The following is a 26,297-nucleotide window of genomic DNA, read 5'->3' as shown; positions in this document are numbered from 1 at the left end:
CAGTGACACAACTTGCTTGCATTCACCCAAAACTTTTCATGCGTCATCGCTAGCCAGTGGGTAGAAGGGGCAAGGTTCAGAGATCGGGATGGCCTTGACATGGTCTGTGACGTCTCCTGTCTAATAACAGTTGGATCTGAGGTAAGCACTTGGTGCTTCCAAAGGGTGGTGCCTCTGGTTATTTTAGGAATACAGGCACATGCGGTGTCACTCTGCCACCTTCCCACCCCCACAACATCCCCAAGCAAAGGAACAAAGTACTCTGGCCTGGACAGTGAAAGGGAAACAGAAATGGGACAAAAGGGGGTTGCACAGGTTGGAGAGAATAGAATCTCTGGGAAGGAAGAGACAGTCCTGACTATTCCCAAGGCCCTTTAGCCTTTCCTTCCTCCTTACTACCCACATAGGTTAGAACGGCATTTAAATTGAGAGCTTTCGGGGCCTGAAGGAATCATTATGGTCATCTAGTCTGATCTCCTCTGTAACAGAGGCCATAGAACTTCCCCCCAGGGATTTCTGCTTCAAGCCCCTTAATTCCTGCTTGCACTAAACTGAATGTATGTAGCTCGAGCATCCAGCCACTACATCTTGTTATGGCTTTGTCTGCCAAATGAAAGAGCCCTCTATCCTTAGAAATTGTCTCCCCACTTATAGATCGTGACCACAACCTGCTTTCCAGTGCTTGTTAACACTTCAAAAATATCTGGAGCTCTTAACAAGCCAAACCTAGCAGCAGCCAGGAGTGTTGTGAAGACTGGGCCCTTATGGGGTTAATGCTGTACATTGCCATGTGGGAGGACCTGTAAATGTCTCACAGAATAGGAAATACACATATAACCCTCTGCAGCAATATTTCTTTTAGAGTGTTAATAAGCCTTTGTGTTGTTAACTAGAGATGGTTGAAAATCTCATTTTTTTCCAGAGAAAAATTCTATTTTCAGTGGAACTCTGAATACCGAAATATTTTAATTTGGAAATGCTGACAGGAGTTGTCATTCCTGTACCTCATTGCCCCACTTTTTCTCTGTAGGCCAGGAATCCTGGTCAGACATCTCCTATGGTGCACCATGGTCCTTCCTCTTGGAAATGGATGCAGTGCATCATGGGAGTCCATGGCACATGATGGGAGATGTAGTCCAGCCAAGGAACTCAGCCTCCAGAGGAGAATGGGGATATGTGGCAACTGAACTACAAATCCAATGAGGCACCACAGCAGCATAGCTGAATTGTAATATTTCTAGTTTAGAGCTTTCTGTTTTTTTATGAAAACTTGAAGTTCTGTGAAAAGGAGACCCTTTCCACACCCACAAATATCCACTTAATGGAAAACCCAATTTTCCAGTGAAAAACAGTTTTGATGGAAAATTTTTGGCCAGCTCTTTTGTAAATGTTTTTGGGTCTGATCCCATGCCTTTGGCGTTAATGGGAATGTTTCCTTCACTTCAATGGGAGCAACAGCAGAGCCTTTGTGCCTCTATCGACCCTAGGATAATCAGTTACACAGCTCTGGAAAATTCCATCCCGAAAACTGAAAGATCCAGAAAGTTATCTGGAAAACGAGGGGTGGAATGGGAACACTTGAGCTCCTTGGTTGAGATTTTAAAAGCCAACAAGATGGTTGTTATGAAATTAATGGGAGTTGTGTTGCTGAATCCTTCAGGCAGCTTTTGAAATCTCAACCCTTATCTTTGGGTGTTGCTAGTGCTCCAATTATAGCTCCATGCGAAGGACAAAATCATGACAGGGACTCAAAAGGGATTGAGCAATAGGTAACTAAGATTCCTACTCAGCATGGCCTAGTGGCTAATTCTAGGACCCATGTTATTACCTATGGCTTAATCTGGGCCAATCACTCTTTTCTGCAGCATCTTCATCATCATGGCAGCACCAGGAAACACGGCCAATGGGGTGCTTCTGTTCATGCCCCCAAACAGTGCTGGCATCATCCACCAAGACCAAGGAGTCTCCGGTGCCATTTCCCAGAATCCTGAGATGATGCAATGTGGGCCTCAGTTCACAGTCATGAACCCTGGGAACCAACCTCTTGGGTCAATGTACCCCGGGAGTCCCGCTGAACAGGTCGCGCAGCTAAGGAAAGTAGGGATGATGGAGATATTCCTCAAAGCACAGCCCAAGACCCTGGGGGTAAGTGTGATCTTTGCTCTCAGTCCATGAGAATGAGTCATTTCAATATCGAAGGGCCTGAACAGGTAGGTGAATGACTGAGCATAAGCAAACTCCAGATTCCACCCTTTTCTTTTTTACTTTAACAATCAGCTTTATGGGAAGGATGCCAAGAAACTGGTACCATCAGGCCTCCTCTTGAAACTTCATTGCTTTGTAAGGGGCAGTGGATGGAAATACACCCAGAGTTCCAGGGGCAGTGAATCCTCCTAGCTACCCAAACAGGCAGAAATGAAGATTAATCAAGCAAAGGAGAAACGGGGGAAAGGATTATAAACCAGCTATTTCTGGAACTAATGGAATGAAACAGCCCCATCTTGGGGAGGATGGGATGGCTATTCAACTGGTGTAAATCGATGTAGCTCCATTGTGCTAATTCACTCTGGCCAAGGATCTGGTCTGAGAAGAAGCAGTTCAAACCTAGGGTCCCACTCCTAATTACTGCAGTGGAGACCTGGTTCCATTCACCCTTGCACTGCTAGTGAAATCAACCAACCAGCAACTTCTATCCATCAGTCTACATGGATAAGCCCATGATTGGTTATTTACAATTATATAGATAAATAAGCAAATGAGTTAATAGATTTGAAGTCCAGAAGGGACCACTGACTTCCTGTATATCACAGGCCAGAGAACCTTCCTGCTGAGGGGACCATTGCGGGGGGCAGGGAGGTTGACATTTTTTCAATGGGAAATGTAGTTCCCGCAAAAATCAAAGATTTCCATTGGAAAAATCAAAACAAAATATTTTGGTTTTGGGTTGGATCTTCCCAAATCAAACTACCTCAATTTGTCAAACTGAATTGAAATTTTTCCTCTCAGGTCAATTTGACATTAAACAGCATCCACGTGAGCGGCTACGATACCTCAAGGAAGTGGAGGTGATTCTTCCCAATAGGACTAGCTCCCTATTCCAAACTGCACCTTCCCAACTGCACTGCAGTCTTCTCATTTTACTGAACCACCATGGTATGCCATGAGAGGCCCCTGATTGCGCATGGGAGATGTAGTCCATGTAGGAAGTCTAGCCCATAGAAGAGAATGGTACGCCAACTACAACTCCTATAAGGTGACGGTTTGACAAACTGGAATGAAATGTTTCCAAACTGAAAAATTTCAGTTTCAGATTAAAACAACAGTCTAAAGATCAGAATTTCCCACAGGATGGAAATTCCAATTTCTAATCAGCTCTGGTCAGGACAGGGTGTTCTGCTCATCCCCAAGGTGGGGGGGAATTGGTTCCTCTTACTGCCCCATTCTCTTCCCACAGGCCATCCAGATCTTGATTGGGCTGATACACATCGGCTTTGGAGGTGTCTCTACAATTTTCATTAAATATATTTACGTCTCTGGCATCGTGGGGTACCCGTTCTGGGGAGGAATTTTTGTGAGTAGAATAATTGAAAGTGTTTATGAAATGATGGCATGGCCACATGGATAAATAATAATTGTCTATTATTAAAGTTCTAAATGGACACAAATCAGACATCGCTATGTAAAAGAATAAATGGGCTCAAATCAGACATCAGGAATGGTAACATACAAAAGCCAGTAGGAGAGCACTTCAATCTCCCTGGACATTCTATCACAGATTTAAAAGTAGCCATACTTCAACAAAAAAAACTTCAAAAATAGACTTCAAAGAGAAACTGCAGAGCTACAATTCATTTGCAAATTTAACACCATTAATTTGGGCTTGAATAGGGACTGGGACTGGCTGGCTCACTACAAAAGCAATTTTCCCTCTCTTGGTATTGACACCTCCTCATTGGGAGTAGACCACATCCACCCTGATTGAATTGGCCCTGTCAACACTGGTTCTCCACTTGTAAGGTAACTCCCTTCTCTTCATGTGTCAGTATATTTATGCCTGCATCTGTAATTTTCACTCCATGCATCTGAAGAAGTGGGTTTTTTACCCACGAAAGCTTATGCCCAAATAAATCTGTTAGTCTTTAAGGTGCCACCGGACTCCTCATTGTTTTTGTGGATACAGACTAACATGGCTACCCCTCTGATACATGATAAGTAACAGACACTTAGTAACTCCCTTCTAAAAGCAACCAACAAAAGGAAAGAGGCAGTGTGTGCTCTGCTCAGGAACCTGCAGCAGATGTCACTCCCACGTGGATATGGTAGAACATTAGTCCATCTAAACTGGCACACCTCTTAGTCTGCTGTCACATTTGCTGCTGTCACTTGGTAGATCATTGGCCCATCTAATGTGCTGACCCATTTCCTGCCATTGCTAGGTGGATCATGCAGTGCCCCAGACTAGGCTTCAAAAAACCTTCCCCATGTGCCACCTTAGTCCCCCAATAAAACCCACCCACATGCGCTTGAAAGACAGGTGCCTTTCACCAGCTACCAGCCCTGAGTGCCACTCTCACAATCCCTGCTACCCCACCTTGCCTGTTCTACATGTCGGGTGTCCTGGCTTCTCATTTTGAAAATCTGCTCATCCTATTCACCAAAACTGTCTTGTTGGGCTGGTGTTAAGGGCCAAGCTGCTGTGAAGTCCGTGCCTTAGCCCCTCTGCTGGGCCTATGTTGGAACTCAAACATCTGTGAAGTCATTGGCTCAGCACTTCTGCCTACTGGGCTGATGTCAAGGCACAGGCCTTTGTGAGGTCATTGTCTGAGCACTTCTAACTTACTAGGCTGAGGTCAAAGCTCAGGTCTCTCTCCCTTTGCAATTCCCCTGGCTGAACTGGGCCTTGTTAGGGTTTTATCTACCCTGAATGGGGGCATGGAGGGGAGGAAACTTGGCTGATGAGCAAAAAGGGCAAATCTCCTGCCAGCTTCCAACCCAGGGACTATTCGACTCTCAAGTGAAATTGGTAACTGCTCCGCCACAGAAAGCAGAATATGGAGGTGACAGCAGAGGGCACTGCAGGTCTGGATTGAGGCATGCTAGCATAGCTGGGAGGCTGGAGAGTACAGGTAAGGCGACCATTTTTTCAAAAGGCAAAAGTAAGACACATGCAGAATCCCCACCCTCTCTGTGGCCCTGCCCCCTGGTCCTCCTCTTCCCCCGAAGCCCCGCCCCCCAGTCAGACTGGAAGCCAGAGCCTGGCCATGGTAAGAGTTGCCCAGGGAGCCCAGGCCACTGTGGGGAGCCCCGGATCCTCCATCTGCCCTGAGCAGAGGGCTGGGGAACCTGAGAGCAGCCCTCCGCCTGTGTCCCCACTGCAGGTCAGGCTTCAGATGTAGACGTACTCTGATACCATGGTGATGGGAGTACTATACAATCTCCATAGGTAGAGACATAGGCAGGGGATGGCACAGCTGCGTTGGGTGGAAGGTGGGGTGAGGAACCTGGTGACATCCTGAGCTCTTCTCAGGACCATCCAGTCACTGCTCTATTTATGGGGCAAAAAGCAAGCTCAGTTGTCAAAAAGAAGCAAGAACTCAGAAGGAGGAGAGAAGAGGAGGAGAATCTGGGGGGAAAGATTATGGCATGGGTGTCACCTTAACTGAGAGGATTGAAGGGAACCTGGTTGGCAGCATTATTAGATGAAAAGTGCTCTCTAAGCACTAAGTATAATTATTATGACTGCCCGTGCTGAGGGAAGTGTGTCATTCTTTGTCCTTGCTTCCTGCCTGTCTCGGAGGAGAGATCTTTCTTGTAAGTGTGAAGTGTGAATGATGGTTTTCTCTTTCCCGGGCAGTTCATCATTTCTGGATCCCTCTCGGTTGCAGCTGAGAATCGTGGCAACATCTGTCTGGTGAGTTTCTCAGAGAATGTTCCCTCCCCTTTCCTAACCGGGGGGAGCGGGTTTCTGCTTCGCCCAGGGCACTATCCAGGAAGAGTGGCTGATGGGAAAGAGCAGAGTGCTTGTTGATCGAGAACATGGAGAAGGAATGTTGGAGAGGGAGAAGGTGGGGGAGGTAATATCTTTTACTGGACCAATTTCTGTTGGAACTTGTGTTGGAGAGGAAGACAGAAGGGACAGGGTAGAGGGTGGTGAAGCACTGGAATGGGTTACCTAGGGAGGTGGTGGAATCTCCTTCCTTAGAGGTTTTTAAGGCCCGGCTTGACAAAGCCCTGGCTGGGATGATTTAGTTGGGGGTTGGTCCTGCTTTGAGCAGGGGGTTGGACTAGATGACCTCCTGAGGTCCCTTCTAACCCTGATATTCTATGATTCTATGACAAATAGGGAGCTGGAGGAGAAATGGAGATACTTTAAACTGCTCCCTGCTGTCTGCCTCTGTATCTGTAGCAGCAGCTTGTGGCTCAACAACCACCTTCAATTTTTCTACTGACACATAAACCTCAATTAAGAGCCCAATAGAAAGGAGTCCAATAGAAAATAAAGCTGCAAACAGCTGCTGAAAAGGCAGCCAGGCTACCAGGGAACAACAGAAAGACAAAGGGCCCAGGGAGTCTGCAAAAAAGGGGGGAATTTAGAAGAATTAAAGTAGCCAGAAATATATTCAAAATAGTGAAGAAAAGGGGACTTCCAGCTAGGCCCCTATTGAGCAAAGCACTAAGTATCTGTGAGACTTAAGGATGTACTTAAAATTAAGCATGTTTTTAAGTGTTTTCCTGAATTGAGACCTACAGGCAGATCAAATTTTGAAAATTTCATCCAGCTCTGCCTCTTACCTTTTACCTGCTATTTTCTTTTCTCTGCATAGAAGGAACTGTCTTTTCTAAGTAGAAAAAGACATTGCATAATTCACCCTATGAACCATACTCTGGGAATATATTAGCTAGGTATTGGTAGGCTTCACAGGTGACTAAGGGCTGCAGTAGCCAACTGCTATGGTTTATTGCTGTGGTCATGAGAAGTGAACTTCCAAAGTGTCATACGTGTGGCTTGTATGAAGCCTGAAAATTCATACAGTTCTTTGAACTCCCAAAATTACATAAGCCCTGAAATCTCATTTTTAATTGAATGTATTGCTTATAAGAAGACCTAAGACAGAAAAATCAAGCTCATTATTTACCCTGGAACATACACAGCATGTGTAAGTGACTGTTAAACCAGCCACAGGGCTTAGAACTTGGGAACCTTCAGCACTAGAAGGGAAAGTCTCTACTACTTGAGCTAACAGATGGGGAGCCTTAAATGGCTGTAGCAGCAGCCTTATAAACCTTCTGTGGCTCAGCTACTAGAGACAGACAAGAACTCCATCCTGTCCTAGCATGACTTGCATATGGACAGTGCAACATTAGTCCCAAACCACCTCACCAGCGCACCTCACCCCAGGCCTGCTGGGACCACTTCCAAGAGTGAGTGTATAGATCAGCATTCCAGCCCAGTCAGGTCTTGGCCTGTCTTTTGCATGTAGTATCCTGTTCACCTGGTTACTTCTTCTATGGGTTTTGAGGCACAGGCCTGGGTTCTTCTGGAACCCCCTCCAGCTCAGCAAGATGTAACTTCCTTATTTCCTTCCTATATTAATTTATTTGGTGGTGCTCCCACCCACCTCACTCCTTTTAAGGGCAGCTTGGAAGGAAAATTCTAACTAACTACTTGCCAGATAGTTGGAGACTCCCAAGAAATAACACAATCATATACAATATATTCAAGACAGTAATTATATTAAACAGGAAGTAAATATAAAAGGGTGAAACACTATTCTTGTGGTCACTGGTGCCCACGCTGATGATACCCATGAATTTCCCCACTCACATGACCTGATATAGCAAACGTTAAAATCAGTTGGTACACATACTTTGTAGGAGCCTTTGATGGCCTGTGACAACAATATCTTCTATAGCAGCAATTAGTAACTTGGCCAACGTGGTTCAATACAGCCCAAAGACTCACAAGTGGAATAAGATGGTAAGTCCCCCCACAAGTTTAATGGGTAGCAGGTAATAAAATCCCCAAACCCTTACCCGCTGGCTTGAGGACACAGTTCAGGGAGTTGGGGGTCTCCCAAACAATGTCCCTGACCATCTAAAAGATGGTGCACTCACAACTCTGCGACGGATCCTCAGGTCCAGAGACAGCTCTGGACTTCTCAGTCACTGCCGAGGAGCTGATGTTCACTGCTGGCAGGCGTCTTCTTTGTGCAGGAGTCAGACTACTTCTGGTACCAGGATTTCGCCTCCCCACCAAGGGGTGCAGGGCTCAAGGTGCAGATTATAATAACTCTACTAAATTCCAAACTTCAATCTCCCACCCTAGCACTCAGACACTCTCACAGCAGGCAGGCAGCCCTGAGCTAGCAGCCAGAGTCGTGGTGCCATGCGGTGGCTGATTTTACCTGGGGAGCTGAAGGGCTCACTGAGCCTGGCTGTCAGGGGTGGGGGGAGTTTTCCCAACAAAACTCCATAAACGGGGGGTCACCTTGAAGAAGGAAAGGGCCTAGCTGAGGGATTTTGCTTCCAGGTCCCCAGAGGCCAGTTCTCAGGGGCAACCCTGCATGCAGGAATGGACTCACCAGCTCCCCACACAGCCAGTCCTGACCTTTCTGTGACTGGCTCCAGACCCCTCCAAAATGGCTTCCCCCCTCCCACTGTGCTCCCAGGGGCAGGCATCACACTTCCTATTAGTCAGGCTAGCTCTTCTTCCCAGGCTATCACTTGTCAATCATTTGACTCTGCCCTCTCCCTCCTTTCTCTCAGACACTGCCCCTCCTCCGAGCAGGCTACTTGCCATCCACCCCCTGTCACTGTCTCCTCTCTCCATCTTGGTTGCCCGGCAGACCCTGAGTCTGCCCATGGTTCACCTCCCTCCCAGGGACAGTGCCTCTCCCTGAGCAACCAGCGCACAGAGCTCCAGGAACCTGGCTGACCTCCTTGGGGGTAACACACAGCCAACAATGTAGCCAGTTACTCCAACTGAGACTTCCAGCCCCCTTCCGGTCAGCCATGAGATATCAGACAGGAGTCATGTGTTGTCACTGAGAGGTGCAGAGCCCCAAATCCAGTTCCCAGTGCCCCAAGAGGAATCAGGCTTTTTTGTCATGAATGTTCTAGTGTTTCCTGGGGCGTAGGAGGGTTGTCTTTATTGGCTGAAGAGGAAATGCCAGTAGAACAGCTTGGCTGTTCTCCATGGTTGCCATTCTCAGTCCTAGCCACCATAACATAAGACCATAAGAACGGTCATATTGGCCCATCTAGCCCAGTATCCTGTCTGCTGACAGTGGCCAGTGCGAGATCCTCACAGGAAATTAACAGAACAGGGCAATTATCGGGTAATGTATCCCCTGTTGTCCAGTCCCAACATCTGGCAGCCAGAGGCTTAGTGTAAGGGGGCTATTGGTCCCTTATTGAAATTGTGGGGGAGTGGGAGGAAGGAGAAGGACTGGGGCTGGTTCTTATATTTTTCTATTAAATTTGTATTAATTTTTTTCAAAATATATATATAGAAAAAACAAACTCTATTTAAACTACTTATAATATATTAACCATTTGCTACCTAACCTTAGCTATACTTGAAACATTTAATTATGTATATAATATGAATGGTTAAAATATGAGTCAATTATTTCTATTACACAATTTACAGACAAAAATTGTTAGTAAAAATCCAACTAGCTACAGCAAAAGTATTAAGTTATACTAAAGAATAGAAGCAAAGTTCAGAGGAGGGGAATAGAGATGGGGAGGGAAGGAAGAGGGTAGAGAGAAGGGGAAAGCAGGAGTGTGGGCATTCATTAAATAGGATCATTCAGATATTTCCAGGAAAGCATGCCATATCTCTGAGAATTTTTCTTGGGTATGTCAGGAAGAAGTTAAAATTCAGCCAGCGGAAAAGACAGAAACTGCTGAAAAGCAAGGACATAGGCCTGGTCTACACTACGTGTTTAGGTCGACTTTAGCAGCGTTAATTCGAATTAAGCCTGGACACGTTCACACGACGAAGCCCTTTCTTTCGACTTAAAGGGCCCTTTAAACCGGTTTCTTTACTCCACCTCCGACGAGGGGATTAGCGATAAAATCGGCCTTAGGGGGTCGGAATTGGGGTAGTGTGGACGGAATTCGACGTTATTGGCCTCCGGGAGCTATCCCACAGTGCTTCATTGTGACCGCTCTGGACAGCACTCTCAACTCAGATGCACTGGCCAGGTAGACAGGAAAAGCCCCGCGAACATTTGAATTTCATTTCCTGTTTGCTCAGCGTGGAGAGCACAGGTGACCACGCAGAGCTCATCAGCACAGGTAACCGTGATGGAGTCCCAGGATCGCAAAAGAGCTCCAGCATGGACAGAACGGGAGGTACGGGATCTGCTCACCATATGGGGAGATGAATCAGTGCTAGCTGAACTCCGAAACAGTAAACGAAATGGCAAAATATTAGAAAAGATCTCCAAGGCCATGAAGGACAGAGGCCATAACAGGGACGCACAGCAGTGCCGCGTGAAAATTAAGGAGCTACGGCAAGCCTACCACAAAGCCAGAGAAGCAAACGGAAGGTCCAGGGCAGAGCCGCAAACATGCCGCTTCTACGCGGAGCTGCATGCCATTCTAGGGGGTGCAGCCACCACTACCCCAACCGTGTGCTATGACTCCCTCACTGGAGAAACACACAGGGAAGCGGGTTCGGGGTACGAGGAAGATGAGGATGGAGATAATGTAGATAGCTCACAGCAGCAAGGAAGCGGAGAAACTGGTTTCCCCAACAGCCAGGATATGTTTATCACCCTGGACCTGGAACCAGTAACCCCCGAACTCACCCAAGGTGTGCTCCCATCCCCTGAGGGCACACAGGGGACCTCTGGTGAGTGTACCTTTGTAAATATTACACATGGTTTAAAAGCAAGCGTGTTTAATGATTAATGATTAATTTGCCCTGGCAATCACGGCCAGTACAGCTACTGGAAAAGTCTGTTAACGTGTATGGGGATGGAGCGGAAATCCTCCAGGGACATCTCCAGAAAACTCTCCTGGATGTACTCCCAAAGCCTTTGCAAAAGGTTTCTGGGGAGGGCTGCCTTATCCCGTCCGCCATGGTAGGACACTTTACCACGCCAGGCCAGTAGCACGTAGTCTGGAATCATTGCATAACAAAGCATGGCAGCGTATGGTCCCGGTGTTTGCTGGCATGCAGACAACATCCATTCCTTATCGCTCTTTGTTATCCTCAGGAGAGTGATATCATTCACGGTCACCTGGTTGAAATGGGGCGATTTTATTAAGGGGATATTCAGAGGTGCCCGTTCCTGCTTTGCTGAACAGAAATATTCCCCGCTGTTAGCCACGCGGTGGGGGGGAGGGGTGAAGTGATCATCCCAGAGAATTGGGTGTGGGGGGGAGGGGAGTTAGTTGGGTTTGTGCTGCATGTTAACCCTGAAACCGCAGCCCCTCCTTTTACATTGCAAACCCATTTCAAATGGCCAACCCAACGGGTGCTTGGTATGGGAAATGAGAGCGCTACTGTTTGAAACCATTCCCACATGTTAAGAAGGTTAAAAAAGCCAAAAGACTGTGTCTTACCATGGCTGCCTGCAAGCCGAAATCTGTGGCCTGGCACTGCGTGAGTGATCTCTCACACCAAACCGGCAGGCCCTCAATATAAGAGGAAAAATGCGACCTTGTAACGAAAGCACATGTGCTGTGTAATGTGAACAGCAAAATTTAACGTGAAAGAGTGTACCCATTGTTCTCTAAAATGTGTCTTTTTTAACCACCTCTCCCTTCTCCTCCACCAGCTGGAAATGTTTCTCCTTCACAGAGGCTAGTGAAGATTAGAAAGAGAAAACGGAGGACGCGGGATGACATGTTCACAGAGCTCCAGATGTCCTCCCACGCTGACAGAGCACAGCAGAATGCGTGGAGGCAGTCAATGACTGATTACAGAAAAGCACAATATGAACGAGAGGAGAGGTGGCGTGCTGAATCGCGGGATGAACAGAGCAAGTTGCGGGCTGAAGATGATAGGTGGCGTCAGCTTGCAGACAGAAGGCAAGAGTCGATGCTCCGGCTGCTGGAGCATCAAACTGATATGCTCCAGCGTATGGTTGAGCTGCAGGAAAGGCAGCAGGAGCAGAGACCGCCGTTACAGCCCCTGTGTAACCAACAGCCCTCCTCCCCAAGTTCCATAGTCTCCTCACCCAGACGCCCAAGAACACGGTGGGGGGGCCTCCGGCCATCCAGTCACTCCACCCCAGATGATTGCCCTAGCATCAGAAGGCTGGCCTTCAATAAGAGTTAAAGTTTTAAACTGCAGTGTGTCCTTTTCCTTCCCTCCTCCCCCACCCATCCCGGGCTACCTTGGCAATTATCCCCCTAGTTGTGTGATGAATTAATAAAGAATGCATGAATGTAAAGTAACAATGACTTTATTGCCTCTGCAAGCGGTGCTTGAAGGGGGAGGGGAGGGTGGGGTGGTTGGCTTACAGGGAAGTAGAGTGAACCGGGGGGGGGGGCGGAGGGTTCATCAAGGAGAAACAAACAGAAGTTTCACACCATAGCCTGGCCAGTCACAAAACTCGTTTTCAAAGCTTCTCTGATGCGCACCGCGCCCTGCTGTGCTCCTCTAACAGCCCTGGTGTCTGGCTGCGCGTAATCAGCGGCCAGGCAATTTGCCTCAACCTCCCACCCCGCCATAAATGTCTCCCCCTTACTCTCACAGATATTGTGGAGCGCACAGAGAGCAGCAATAACAATGGGGATATTCTTTTCGCTAAGGTCTGAGCGAGTCAGTAAGCTGCGCCAGCGCGCTTTTAAATGTCCAAATGCACATTCCACCACCATTCGGCACTTGCTCAGCCTGTAGTTGAACAGGTCCTGACTCCTGTCCAGGCTGCCTGTGTACGGCTTCATGAGCCATGGCATTAAGGGGTAGGCTGGGTCCCCAAGGATCACGATAGGCATTTCAACATCCCCAACGGTTATTTTCTGATCCAGGAAGAAAGTCCCTTCCTCCAGCTTTCGAAACAGAGCAGAGTGCCTGAAGACGCGAGCATCATGTACCTTTCCCGGCCATCCCACGTTGATGTTGGTGAAACGTCCCTTGTGATCCACCAGGGCTTGCAGCAGCATTGAAAAGTACCCCTTGCGGTTTATGTACTCGGTGGCTTGGTGCTCCGGTGCCAAGATAGGGATATGGGTTCCGTCTATGGCCCCACCACAGTTTGGGAATCCCATTGCAGCAAAGCCATCCACTATGGCCTGCACGTTTCCCAGAGTCACTACCCTTGATATCACCAGGTCTTTCATTGCCCTGGCAACTTGGATCACAGCAGCCCCCACAGTAGATTTGCCCACTCCAAATTGATTCCCGACTGACCGGTAGCTGTCTGGCGTTGCAAGCTTCCACAGGGCTATCGCCACTCGCTTCTCAACTGTGAGGGCTGCTCTCATCCTGGTATTCTGGCGCTTCAGGGCAGGGGAAAGCAAGTCACAAAGTTCCATGAAAGTGCCCTTACGCATGCGAAAGTTTCGCAGCCACTGGGAATCGTCCCACACCTGCAGCACGATGCGGTCCCACCAGTCTGTGCTTGTTTCCCGGGCCCAGAATCGGCGTTCCATGGCATGAACCTGCCCCAGGAACACCATGATTTCCACATTGCTGGGGCCTGTGCCTTGTGAGAGGTCTATGTCCATGTCAATTTCCTCATCACTCTCGTCGCCGCGCTGCAATCGCCTCCTCGGCTGGTCCTGGTTTTGCTTTGGCATGTCCTGGCTCTGCATATACTCCAGGACAATGCGCGTGGTGTTCATAGTGCTCATAATTGCCGCGGTGATCTGAGCGGGCTCCATGATCCCAGTGCTAGCTATGGCGCCTGGTCTGAAAAAAGGCGCGAAACTACTATCTGACGGACCAGGGGAAGGAGGGAGGGAGGGAGGGAGGGGCGAGTGAAGACATGGCGTACAGGTACAGGGAATTAAAATCAACAAAGGTGGCTGTGCATCAGGGAGAAACACAAACAACTGTCACACAGAATGTCCCCCCCCAAAGATTGAACTCAAAAGCCTGGGTTTAGCAGGCCGTTGATTTCACGGCGGGAGGGGGAAGCTAATGAATACAGAACAAATCTATTTTTTACATCTTAAGACGACGGTGCAGCATGACTGATAGCCCTCGGCATCTTCTGGGTGCTTGGCAGAAAATACTGGGCGCTTGGCAGTTAGTGTACTAAGACTGATAGCCACTGCAGTATGACGACGATGGATACCAGTCGTAATATACTATCTACTGCCAAAAGGCAAGGGGCTGCTGCTGTGTAGCAATGTAGCCCCACGTCTGCCAGCACCCAGATCGCCCTCGGCCTCTTCTGGGTGCTTAGCAGAAAATACTGGGCGCTTGGCAGAAAATAGCATACTACGACTGATAGCCATCATTGTCAAGACAGTTCGATAGGACTGAGCATGTCTGCCCAGGTGCCCATGATTGACAGCCACTGCAGTACAATGACGATGGTTACCAATCGTAATACATCATCTACTGCCAAAAGGCAAAGGCTGGTGCAATGCAGCCCTACGGCTGCCAGCACCCAGATCGCCGATGAAGGCTACCAGTCATGCTGCACCATCTACCACCAAAAGGCAGTTAGCTGCTGCTGCTGTGTAGCAATGCAGTCCCACGTCTGCCGGCACCCAGATGACATATGGTGACGGTGAGCTGAGCTGAGCGGGCTCCATGCTTGCCGTGGTATGTTGTCTGCACAGGTAACCCAGGTAAAAAGGCGCGAATCTATTATCTGCCGTTGCTCTGACGGAGGGGGAGGGGCCTGACGACATGTACCCAGAACCCCCCGCGACACTGTTTTGCATCATTCGGGCATTGGGATCTCAACCCAGAATTCCAATGGGCGGCGGAGACTGCGGGAACTGTGGGATAGCTACCCATAGTGCAATGCTCCGGAAGTCGACGCTAGCCTCGGTACTGTGGACGCGGTCCGCCGACTAGAGCACTTAGAGCATTTTATGTGGGGACACACACAATCGGCTGTATACAACCGATTTCTATAAAACCGGCTTCTATAAATTCGACCTAATTTCGTAGTGTAGACATACCCATAGTTTCTGTTAATACATAATAACTTAGCTCAGCTTATTGGTAAAAAAAAAACAATGCTAACCCTCCCTTCACAACCCACCGGATGTCTGTAAGCACTCATCCCTACCCCCCACACACACCCCACCTCCTTCCCCTGCAAGGTAGTCATAGACGTTTGATGCAATTAGGATGACCTCTATATGTACGTACTGTTCTTATTTTTATCTTTGTTCAGGGTTCTCTCGACTTGTAACAATGTCTGTCTCTGTAGGTACAAATAAATGCAAATAAATTAATAAAAAAATGTATATAACTGGCCACTATGGCACCATATTTTTGAAGCTGCTTATCAGTCTTCCCAGTACCATGAATAAACCCCCCCTTCAGTATTGTCTGTGCTTGCCTGATTCTTGGGGAAAAGAATCTTTTTGCCTAACAGTTTTGGCGCAGCGAGCAGGATGTGATCGGGAATCCTCGGAGAGTTTCTCACAACCAGGGATAGAGGCGAGTACCTTTTTACTTACTGCCTCTAGCGCACACCTTGGTTTGGGACTCCCCTAGGCATCCCTCCACACCCCTTTTTTTTAATACGAAACACATTTAGGATGCAGAGGCAAGAGGACTGAACGGGACTGTGTTTGTGGCCTAGGTTGTTGGGGTGCAGGGACCACTGGAGGCGAAGGCTGCACTGCCAAGTACTGAGCACCAGGGTGTGTGCTGCAGTGATTGTTGGGGTGCAGGGATCGCTGGAGGTGAAGGCTGCACTGCCAAGTACTGAGCACCAGGGTATGTGCTGCAGTAAACTGAGTACAAGGGTGTGCTCAGTCAGTCTCCCCTGAAGCACTGCTTAAGTGGGTTTCAGGAAGCTGAGATACAATGTCTTATGAATTGCCCGAGAATGCGTCAACGATACCCTCCATGGGGGGGACACCCATTGGCATGCCCCGGGGTACACCAATGATACCCTCTACAGGAGGGGGACTCTTTGACTGGCCCTGGGGAACATCAATGATGCCCTCTACGGGAGGAAGACTCATTGATTTTATAAAAGGGAAACATAAAAAGGTTAAAAAAACAATAGCAAAAAATAAATGGAATAAAGGTATGAGTACAATGGATAGCGTGTTGTGGTGGTCTGGTCAAACAAAAGAAAGATTAGGGAAAGGAATTGTAATAAGCTATTGCAAATATAAAAAAAAATTACAAAAGTTAAAAACACTCCAAAAAGCTCTTACATCAAAGCTAAATCAAAAAACAAATTTAAACCGCAAACTAAATGAACTTGAAGTAGAAAACAAGGCTCTGAAAGCAAAACTAAAAAAAACAACTCCTCTGCACGTCGTATTGTTGCTAGCATACAACAGAAGGGGAATTTTACTGACCCTGACTCAAGCCGAAATACTAATAAAAACCAAAATAAAATTAATTGGAAACACCTTAAAAAACAAATTCAAAATTGGAAGCTGGCACACATGGGGGGGAATCAAGATAATTGGCCTCCCCCCACTTTTTTTAACCCAGAATTAAGTGCCAGTGCTTCCTTGGCCCCTTGCCAAGTGACCACTCAGTGGTCAGGGACTGGTGAAAACAAAGTGGCTCATAATACTTATAAGTACACTACTCTCAGCACAGAGGAAATGAGGGGCTTACTGAAAGATTTCTCTGATCTAAAGCCCAAAGACCCAAATTTAATATTCTGGAAAAGAATAAGCCAGATGGTTACCACCTATATGTTACATTGCAGGGATCTTTATATCTTAACAAAAGCTAAATGCCCCAATCTATCATGGGCCAAGATCCCTACAAAAGGACACAAAAACAGCGTTTGGGCCTCTGTTAAATTTAAATCTGAAAATGATATGACCCGTGCCTGCACTGAGTTTAAGAAAGCCATCCAAGAAGCCTTGGGGAACAGAGCCGGTAATTGGGGACTGATCGTGGGCTGCATACAAGGCAAGGACGAGCCTCCAGCTCAATGTTGTAAGAAAAAATGGGAGATGTATTCCAGCAATGCAGGCATTGCAGACCCAAAAAAACGAATCAGGCATTTTAAAAAATGTTAAAGGAAGGTTTTAACTCCCACCTGCAAACAGCCCTTAATTTGGGAGTGAACCCAGGCTCTAATTATGAATCCATCTGTATGTGGCCCTCTGAATGCGAAGCCAGACAGGCCAAAAAAATAAAGAGCAAGTCTACTCGCGTTGCCGTAGTAACAGCAAAAAATAATGTGATCTGTTATAACTGTGAATGTCTCGGGCATACCCAAAAAAACTGCAGGCGCAAGGCCCAAAAGCCTAGTCAGGGACAGAATCACGGCCAGTTGAATCCCTGCAGTACCTCACTGCCCTTTCAATCTGGCTCTGGTCCCGTCCCCACCCTCCACCCCCCACCTCACAGTGTTTGTATGTGGGGAAATTGGAATATTTTTTAAGAATTAGGCAAGCACAGACAATACTGAAGGGGGGCACTGGTCTTTTAGCAATTACTAGTGCTCTGCTTAGACAAACATTTTCAGATTTATTCAGCTTCCAACTAACATCCATTAGGTTTAAAATTACATTTTTAGCTTGTAACACAATTTTATCTGACAGGAAAAAAGTAACTCTGCAATTAAGTTCTTCCAAAAACATACGAGTGTAGAAGCATTCCCAGAACATATAGGTGGGCTGGTTCTTATGGGGGACTTCAATCACCCTGACATCTGCTGGAAGAGCAATACATCAGTTCACAGACAATCCGGGAAGATTTTGGAGAGTGTTGGGGACAACTTCCTGGTGCAACTACTGGAGGAACCAACCAGGGGCCGTTCTCATCTTGACCTGCTGCTTACAAACAGGGAAGAATTGGTAGGGGAAGTAGAAGTGGGTGGCAACCTGGGCAGCAGTGGCCATGAGATGGTTGAGTTCAGGATCCTCACAAAAGGAAGAAAGGAGACTAGCAAAATATGGACCCTGGACATCAGAAAAACAGACTTTGACTCCCTTAGGGAACTGATGGGCAGGATCCCCTGGGAGGCTAATATGAGGAGGCAAGGAGTCCAGGAAAGCTGGCTGCATTTTAAAGAAGCCCTATTGGGGGCGCAGGCACAAACCATCCCGATCTGCAGAAAGAATGGCAAATATGGCAGGCGACCAGCTTGGCTTAACAGTGAAATCTTCAGTGAGCTTAAACACAAAAATGAAGCTCACAAGAAGTGGAAACTTGGACAGATGACTAGGGAGGAGTATAAAAATATTGCTCAAGCATGCAGGGGTGTAATCAGGAAGGCCAAAACACAACTGGAGTTGCAGCTAGCGAGGGAAGTGAGGGGTAACAAGAAGGGTTTCTACAGGTATGTTAGCAACAAGAAAAAGGTCAGGGAAAGTGTGGGACCCTTAATGAATGGAGGAGGCAACCTAGTGACAGATGATGTGGAAAAAGCTGAAGTACTCAATGCTTTTTTTGCCTCGGTCTTCACAGACAAGGTCAGTTCCCACACTTCTGTCTTGGGCAACACAGTACGGGGAGGAGGTGAGCAGCCCTCAGTGGTGAAAGAACAGATTAAGGACTAGTTAGAAAAGCTGGACATGCACAAGTCCATGGGTCCAGATCTAATGCATCCAAGAGTGCTGAGGAAATTGGCTGATGTGATTGCAGAGCCTTTGGCCATTATCTCTGAAAACTCATGGTGATCGGGGGAGGTCCCGGATGACTGGAAAAAGGAAAATATAGTGCCCATCTTTAAAAAAGGGAAGAAGGAGAACCCAGGGAACTACAGATCGGTCAGCCTCACCTCAGTCCCTGGAAAAATCATGGAGCGGGTCCTCAAGGAAACTATTTTGAAGCACTTGGAGGAGAGGAAGGTGATCAGGAACAGTCAACATGGATTCACCAAGGACAAGTCATGCCTGACCAATCTGATTACCTTCTATGATGAGATGACTGACTCTGTGGATATGGAGAAAGCAGTGGACATGATATACCTTGACTTTAGCAAAGCTTTTGATACGGCCTCCCACAGTATTCTTGCCAGCAAGTTAAAAAAGTATGGATTGGATGAATGAACTATAAGGTGGATAGAAAGCTGGTTAGATCGTCAGGCTCAACGGGTAGTGATCAATGGCTCGATGTCTAGTTGGAAGCCGGTATCAAGCGGAGTGCCCCAGGGGTCGGTCCTGGGGCTGGTTTTGTTCAACATCTTTATTAATGATCTGGATGATGGGATTAATTGCACCCTCAGCAAGTTCGCAGATGACACTAAGCTTGGGGGAGAGGTAGATAAGCTGGAGGGTAGGGATAGGGTCCAGAGTGACCTAAACAAATTGGAGGATTGGGCCAAAAAAAAGCTGATGAGGTTCAACAAGGACAAGTGCAGAGTCCTGCACTTAGGATGGAAGAATCCCAAGCACCACTACAGGCTGGGGACCGACTAGCTAAACAGCAGTTCTGCAAAAAAGGACCTGGGGATTACAGTGGATGAGAAGCTGGATATGAGTCAGCAGTGTGCCCTTGTTGCCAAGAAGGCTAATGGAATATTGGGCTGCATCAGTGGGAGCATTGCCAGCAGATCGAGGGAAGTGATTATTCCCCTCTATTCTGCACTGGTGAGGCCACATCTGGAGTATTGTGTCCAGTTTTGGGCCCCCCATTACAGAAAGGATGTGGACAAATTGGAGAAAGTCAAGTGGAAGGCAACGAAAATGATCAGCGGGCTGGGGCACATGACTTACGAGAAGAGGCTGAGGGAACTGGGCTTGTTTAGACTGCAGAAGAGAAGAGTGAGGGGGGATTTGATAGCAGTCTTCAACTGCCTGAAGTGGGGGTTCCAAAGAGGATGGAGCTCGGCTATTCTCAGTGGTGGCAGATGACAGAACAAGGAGCAATGGTCTCAAGTTGCAGTGGGGAAGGTCTAGGTTGGATATTAGGAAACACTATTTCACTAGGAGGGTGGTGAAGCACTGGAATGGGTTACCTAGGAAGGTGGTGGAATCTCCATTCTTAGAAGTTTTTAAGGCCCGGATTGACAAAGCCTTGGCTGGGATGATTTAGTTGGTGTTGGTCCTGCTTTGAGCAGGGGGTTGGACTATATGACCTCCTGAGGTCTCTTCTAACACTAATCTTTTATGATTCTATGATAACCAAACCTGTTTTCTGCCTACACACAACCTGACCCTCTGCACATCTCTCTCAGGTGAAAAGCAGCCAGGGAATGAACAGGACTAGCGCCCTCTTCTCAGCCATTGGGATCATTCTCTTTCTAACGGAGCTGATTTTTAATGCGTCACATTATGACCACAAGGATGAGGAATACCGTTGGTTGGTAAGTGGCCAGATTCTGCCATAGAATTATAGAAGTATAAAGCGGGAAGGGACCTCAAGAGGTCATCCAGTCCATCACCCTGTGCTGAGGCTGTGTTAAGTCTACCTGGACCATCCCTAACAGGTGTGTTTTTAAAATACCAGGTACCTGGAATTGCCCTAAGTCCTTGACTCCACTGTAGAAACTGTCCATCTGTTCTGCTCCAGACCTTTGATCTGGAGGAAAATTAACCAAAATTTGCTCTTAACGTGCTTGGTTCTGCTCTTGATAAAGCCAGTGTCAAAACTCCTGTCAATGTCAAAAACCAGGCAAGGACTATGCTTTTATTCTGTGTTTTCTGCAGCACCTAGCACAGTAGGGTCCTAGTCCATGACTGGAGTTTCCAGCCACTATCAACATACAAATTATTAATAATAATAACTCCTGTTGACTTCATCGGGAGCAGCATTGGACCCAAATACCTGTTTTACTTTGTTTAATCCCCACTACACAGAGATGGTGAAACTGAGGCACAGGGAGATGAAGCGACATGCCCAATGTCACCCAGCAGGCCCAGCTTTTCTCAATCCTAGTCCAGTGCTCTATGCACTAGACAACACTGCCTCCATGCTACAGAATCCTGGCTGGCCTACCCAGGGAGCGTCTCAGGGGCACATATCCCTGTAGACCCAGGAGAAAACAGAATTCTATGATCTCCTGACAGTGGTGTGGCTCCATGCATCACAATTACCAGGCCTACTGAGTAGTTAGGAGGAGGAGGAGAATTCTGCGTGCCTGGGAGGAGGGAAGAACCAGGACCGGATTTCTGCATCCCCAGAAGTGGGAAAAGAGGGATTTTTTATGCACCTCACAGCAGCCCTGTGCAATGTTACACCTCTAGCAGTCAAAATTAATTAGCATCCCCTGTGGTTTTATGCTCCCCAGAATGCTGGGAAGGGGATCACAGTCATGCTGCTCTTGTTGTCCATCCTGGAGTTCTCCATCGCTGTCTCAACCTCGTACTTTGCATCCCAAGCCATCTGCTATACCCCCAACACCGTGAGTCTTTCAGCTCTCAAACGGGACGTGAATCAGAGCATGTGTTGAAAGGAGGGGGAGATGTACGCTTCTGCGAAGCGCCCTCCCTGATGGGAGGAGTGTCCATGGGGAAGGGCCTGAATGTGTATGAGGAAGGCAGTGATGGGGGAAAGTGACAGGTCCTGATTTAGGGCTGGTTGACAAGTCTGTCAAATTGGGGTTTTTTTAATGGGAAATTGGGGTTTCAACTCCATGAGAATGTTATCAGAAAGCACCTGCTTTCTCCAGAAAATGTTGCTATTTTTCCAAAACACCGAACACCTGAAAACCAATCTATTTAGATTCAAAGTGGTGCCATGATACCTCATGGCAGTTGTAGTTCAGCTGCCGTGTACTCACATTTTCCCTTATGGGCCATGTTCTCTAGATGGACTACACCTCCCATGATGCACCATGGGCAAGGGTGCTTGTGAGACATCCCCTCATAGGAGATATAGTCCTGCCAGTGACCATGGCCCATAAAGGACAAAAGAAGTATAAGGCACCCAAACTACAACTCCAATGAGGCACTATGGTTCCATGTTGAATCAAAATATTTTGGTGGTTGATAGATTTTTGTTGACATTTTTGGCAGAGGAAATAGCCCTATTTTCTGGCCCTTTTTACCTTGATTCCTAACCGGGCTGCTGACACCATGATCCAAGTTACTGAATCTTTTTTTAATGGGAGGGGGAAGTAATCCCACTTTTCACTGCCACCACGTTGACCTTCATCGTCAGTGTTTTAATTTCTGTGGGGCTGCATTTCATCTTCCCAGGTGGGGATGGGGGACCCAGGAAACTGTAACTGGGCCAGATCCTGAGCTGCAATCCCACCCTTTTGTGCCCCTGAAAGTCACTGGATCTCTCCAGCAGAGAATTCCCTTGGCATGGAATCCCCACCTGGCACAGCTAGCTCTTGTTCCCTTGGTGGAGGGAATGTATTGAGGGCAGAGAATCATAGAATATCAGGGTTAGAAGAGACCTCAGGAGGTCATCTAGTCCAACCCCCTGCTCAAAGCAGGACCAATCCCCAACTAAATCATCCCATCCAGGGCTTTGTCAAGCCGGGCCTTAAAAGCCTCTAAGGATGGAGATTCCACCACCTCCCTAGGAACCTATTCCAGTGCTTCACCACCCTCCTAGTGAAATAGTGTTTCCTAATATCCAACCTAGACCTCCCGCACTGCAACTTGAGACCATTGCTCCTTGTTCTGTCATCTACCACCACTGAGAACAGCCGAGCTCCATCCTCTTTGGAACCCCCCTTCAGGGAGTTGAAGGCTGCTATCAAATCCCCCCCTCACTCTTCTCTTCTGCAGACTAAACAAGCCCAGTTCCCTCAGCCTCTTCTCATAAGTCAGCAGCCTATGGCATGGCCAGAGTCCCTTGTGATCCAACAATACCTGACAGGTGGCAACTCCTTAGGGGTCATCACCAGCCTCAATGTTTTAGAGCAGCTGCTGGGGCTAGCACAGAACCAGCCATGGAATCATGATGCTGCAAACTCCCCTCCCCAAAAGCTACAGCTGTGGACATCCCTCCAGGGACAATGTTTCTAGCCAGACAGCAAAATAAATGAATCCAGGCAACAAAAACTCCTTGTCTGGGGTCAACTCACTGCTGTGATGCTGGTGTAGAATCTGATCTTCCCAAAGACTGCCTCCCATTCAGCAGTTCTCAGGACCGTTCCTCTGAGCACCTTTGCGTAGTGAAGGGGGGTAGCTGAGATGAGGTTGACCTCTTCTTGACCTGGGAGTAGGTCACACACTGATAGGCTAACGTTTTCTCAAACTGTGATGACAACTGTTACGTTTTTATCAAAAAACCTGTTTTTGTCTAAATTTTCCATAGGCATTTTTTATTTATTTTTTTCAGCAGCAATTCAAATACAGTACCAAAATATTTTGAAAAAAACAAAAGATTTCAATTTGGAAATGTTGCCTTGGTGCCTAATGTGGTTTGTAGTTTGAATGCCTCATGTTGCCATTCTCCTTTGTACACCAGTCTCCTTGGTCTGACTCCAACTCCCATGATGCAACATCATCTGCCCTCTTGGTGAGGGGACGTTGTTGCATCCTGGGGACCCTGGCCATGGTGCATCACGGGAAATGTAGTCTAGCCTATGAGCTTGACTCATAGCAAAGAATGGGGACACTAGGCAACCAAACTACATTTCCCATGAGGCACTGCAGCAGCATCTCCAAATTGAAATCTTTTGGTTGGGGGCATTCACTTTTTTTGATGAAAAATTGAATTTTTCCTGGGAAAGTGGATATTTTTTCATGAAACATTTTGTATAGTTAGACAGAAAAGTTTGGGGATTCTGTGGTTTTTTTGTTGAAAAGCAGCTTTTTGACAGGAAATTTTCAAGCAGCCCTAGCGAGGAACACAAAGGGACGCTCTGTAGCATAGTGAGACCTACCGTGTTAACCCTTTAAGTGCCTCACAGCAAACCTGCTGCAGTCAGGACCCAAAGGAAGTATAGATTCTGTATCCTCCAGTTTTGCAAAAGACCATGGTCATGTTCTGTGACAGCTGGGACCCATGCACCTCCACAGGGAAAATCCTACAGATAGTGAATTGGGTGTTGATCGTGGAGTTAGTGATGATGGCACAGATTCATCCCTGGGGCAGTGCCAGTCAATACAGCAAACTTATAAAAACTAGAGGGAGGAGGAAGTGCTGAAAAATCATAGACGCAATCATAGAATATCAGGGTTGGAAGGGACCTCAGGAGATCATCTAGTCCAACCCCCCTGCTCAAAGCAGGACAAATCCCCAGATCGTTTTCTTTTTTAAACCCCAGTTCCCTAAATCACCCCCTCAAGGATTGAACTCACAACCCTGGGTTTAGCAGACCAATGCTCAAACCAGTGAGCTATCCTGCCCAAATATGTTGATGGAAGGGTGAGGAAGGTGGTGGTAATGAAGAATGTGAGGAAGATGATGGAGCGAGAATGGAGGGGTGAGGAAGGTAATGGTTGTGGGGGTGAGAATGGAGACAATGATGGTACCAGCGAGGGCCGATCTCTTTTGTTTTGCAGGCCATGTTGTTCAGGCCATATGCTGCCAATGAAAACTTTGGGGTTCCCTCCGCACCAATGCCCCCTCCACCACCTTACACCAATGAGGCTTATGACCCCAAAGAAGAGACTGAGCAATGGGCCTCATAAGGAACTCCTACAAGAGATGGCTCCAGCAGCGGCTCCTCTGAGAAGTAAAACCCATCCCCGTCCTGCATCATAGATCTCATTCCATTTTCTGAGTGCAGTTCTAGTACCCAGCTCCATTGTTCATCTTACAGGGAACTCATTTCAGTCTGCTTCTCCCTGGCTCTGCACCATTTGTAGATCATGCTACACAGAATGAAATAAGGTGATAACTCACCAGCACTATTCAGCCCCCCCAGGCTTTGGTCCTGAACATTTCCCTTGGTGACTTTGTCAATAAAGCTTCAAAATGGATCCTGAGTCAGTTTAAAGCACTTGTTCACAGATGTGTGTCTGCGTGTGCATGTGGCATGCGTGTCTGCTTGTGCATGTGTTGTATTTGCATGTAGTATAAAGATGTGGCATGTGCGTACCCACATGTAACTCTTACCACACACACATGGTGGAGCAGGGAGTCCCCTTTCACTAGTAGCATACATCGCAAAAACGACAATTGCAACTAGCACTAATTTGCTTGTATTGGGCCCCGACTCCTTTCACACACTTTCTTCCTTTGGAATGTGACTGATGCACGAAGAGCTTGTCTTCACGTACAGCGCTAGAGCTGCATCGTTGTAGCGTTTTAGTGAAGACGCTCCTAAGCCAACGGGAGAGCGTCTCCTGTCAGCGTAGTTAATCCACCACCCCGAGAAGCAGTAGCTGTGTCGATGGGAGACGCTCTCCCATCGACACAGTGCTGTCTATCTGGGTGGATTAGGTTGATATAACTACATCACTCAGAAATTGGTGGATTTTTCACACCCCTTAGTGATGTAGTTATACCGATATAAGTCTATAGTGTAGACCTGGCCTAAGGCCATTTAAGTTGACTTACGTGATGTCGATGATCATAAGCCACTTTAATTACATTGGTTGTGCACGTCCACACAACGCTCCTTGTGTTGGTGGAGTGCGTCCATAGTCATTGCTCTTGCATCAACAGAGAGAGTGTTGCATCATGGGTAGCTATCCCACTATGCAATTCACCACCCTCTGCCACTGGGACCTCTGGGAACAGATCGCAGTGTATCATGGGGGCATGCTCACCATCCCATGATGTATTTCTTTCCTCCCATCATTCCATGGGCTTCTGATTTCATTTTCCACCATTTTTCACCAGCCCTTGTAAACTATGTGCCTGCCATCTCTGCCTGAAAGCAAGGACGTCTGGTGATGATCGTTATGAACACAATGTGGCTGGTCCTGCAGTATTTCATGAGCTGTAAAACAGAAAGTGAATCAGAACCATTACTGGGGTCTATATAGGGATCAGTACTGGGACCAGTCCTGGGATCAGTGCTTTGGCCTGTATTGGGTCCAGTACTGGGATCTATTCTGGGATCAGTGCTGGGACAAATACTGGGAAAAGTACTGGGAGTAGTACTGGAGTCTGTACTGGGACCAGTCATAGGACCAGTACTGGTGTCTGAACTGGGACCAGTACTGGGTTCTGTACTGAGACAAGTCATGGGACCAGTACTGTGGTGTGTATCGAGACCTTCACTGTTGTCTGTACTGGTCCCAGTAATGGGACAAGCAAGTCATTAACCTGTATTAGACCAAAGTATTACAGTCCTCTGGAGACTAAGGGTATGTCTACACTACGAAATTAGGTCGAATTAATAGAAGCCGGTTTTATAGAA

The 26,297-nt window shown here is 47.4% G+C and overlaps 1 protein-coding gene across 1 annotated transcript; it reads left to right on the top strand.

The window, feature by feature from the left end:
* The first annotated feature begins 1,878 nt into the window (after positions 1-1,878).
* LOC135877010 (membrane-spanning 4-domains subfamily A member 15-like) lies at positions 1,879-24,618 on the top strand. Its single transcript, XM_065402333.1, has 6 exons — positions 1,879-2,145; positions 3,455-3,571; positions 5,855-5,911; positions 20,259-20,387; positions 21,312-21,425; positions 24,490-24,618. Exons 1-6 carry the CDS (start codon positions 1,879-1,881, stop codon positions 24,616-24,618), a joined length of 813 nt encoding a protein of 270 aa, XP_065258405.1.
* Positions 24,619-26,297: the final 1,679 nt, after the last annotated feature.

The sequence above is a fragment of the Emys orbicularis genome, chromosome 4, assembly GCF_028017835.1.
Source record: "Emys orbicularis isolate rEmyOrb1 chromosome 4, rEmyOrb1.hap1, whole genome shotgun sequence".
NCBI classification, from domain to species: domain Eukaryota; kingdom Metazoa; phylum Chordata; order Testudines; family Emydidae; genus Emys; species Emys orbicularis.
Note: the sequence above shows the minus strand (reverse complement) of the source record. Positions and strands in the feature narration are given on the sequence as shown.

What these genes read in the sequence shown, in the direction of transcription:
- LOC135877010 (XM_065402333.1), top strand. Translation starts at nt 1,879, where the DNA reads ATGGCAGCACCAGGAAACACGGCCAATGGGGTGCTTCTGTTCATGCCC. An exon ending in CGTTCTGGGGAGGAATTTTT is followed by an intron (nt 3,572 to 5,854) that starts GTGAGTAGAATA and finishes TTTCCCGGGCAG; the next exon opens with TTCATCATTTCTGGATCCCT. An exon ending in ATGAGGAATACCGTTGGTTG is followed by an intron (nt 20,388 to 21,311) that starts GTAAGTGGCCAG and finishes TATGCTCCCCAG; the next exon opens with AATGCTGGGAAGGGGATCAC.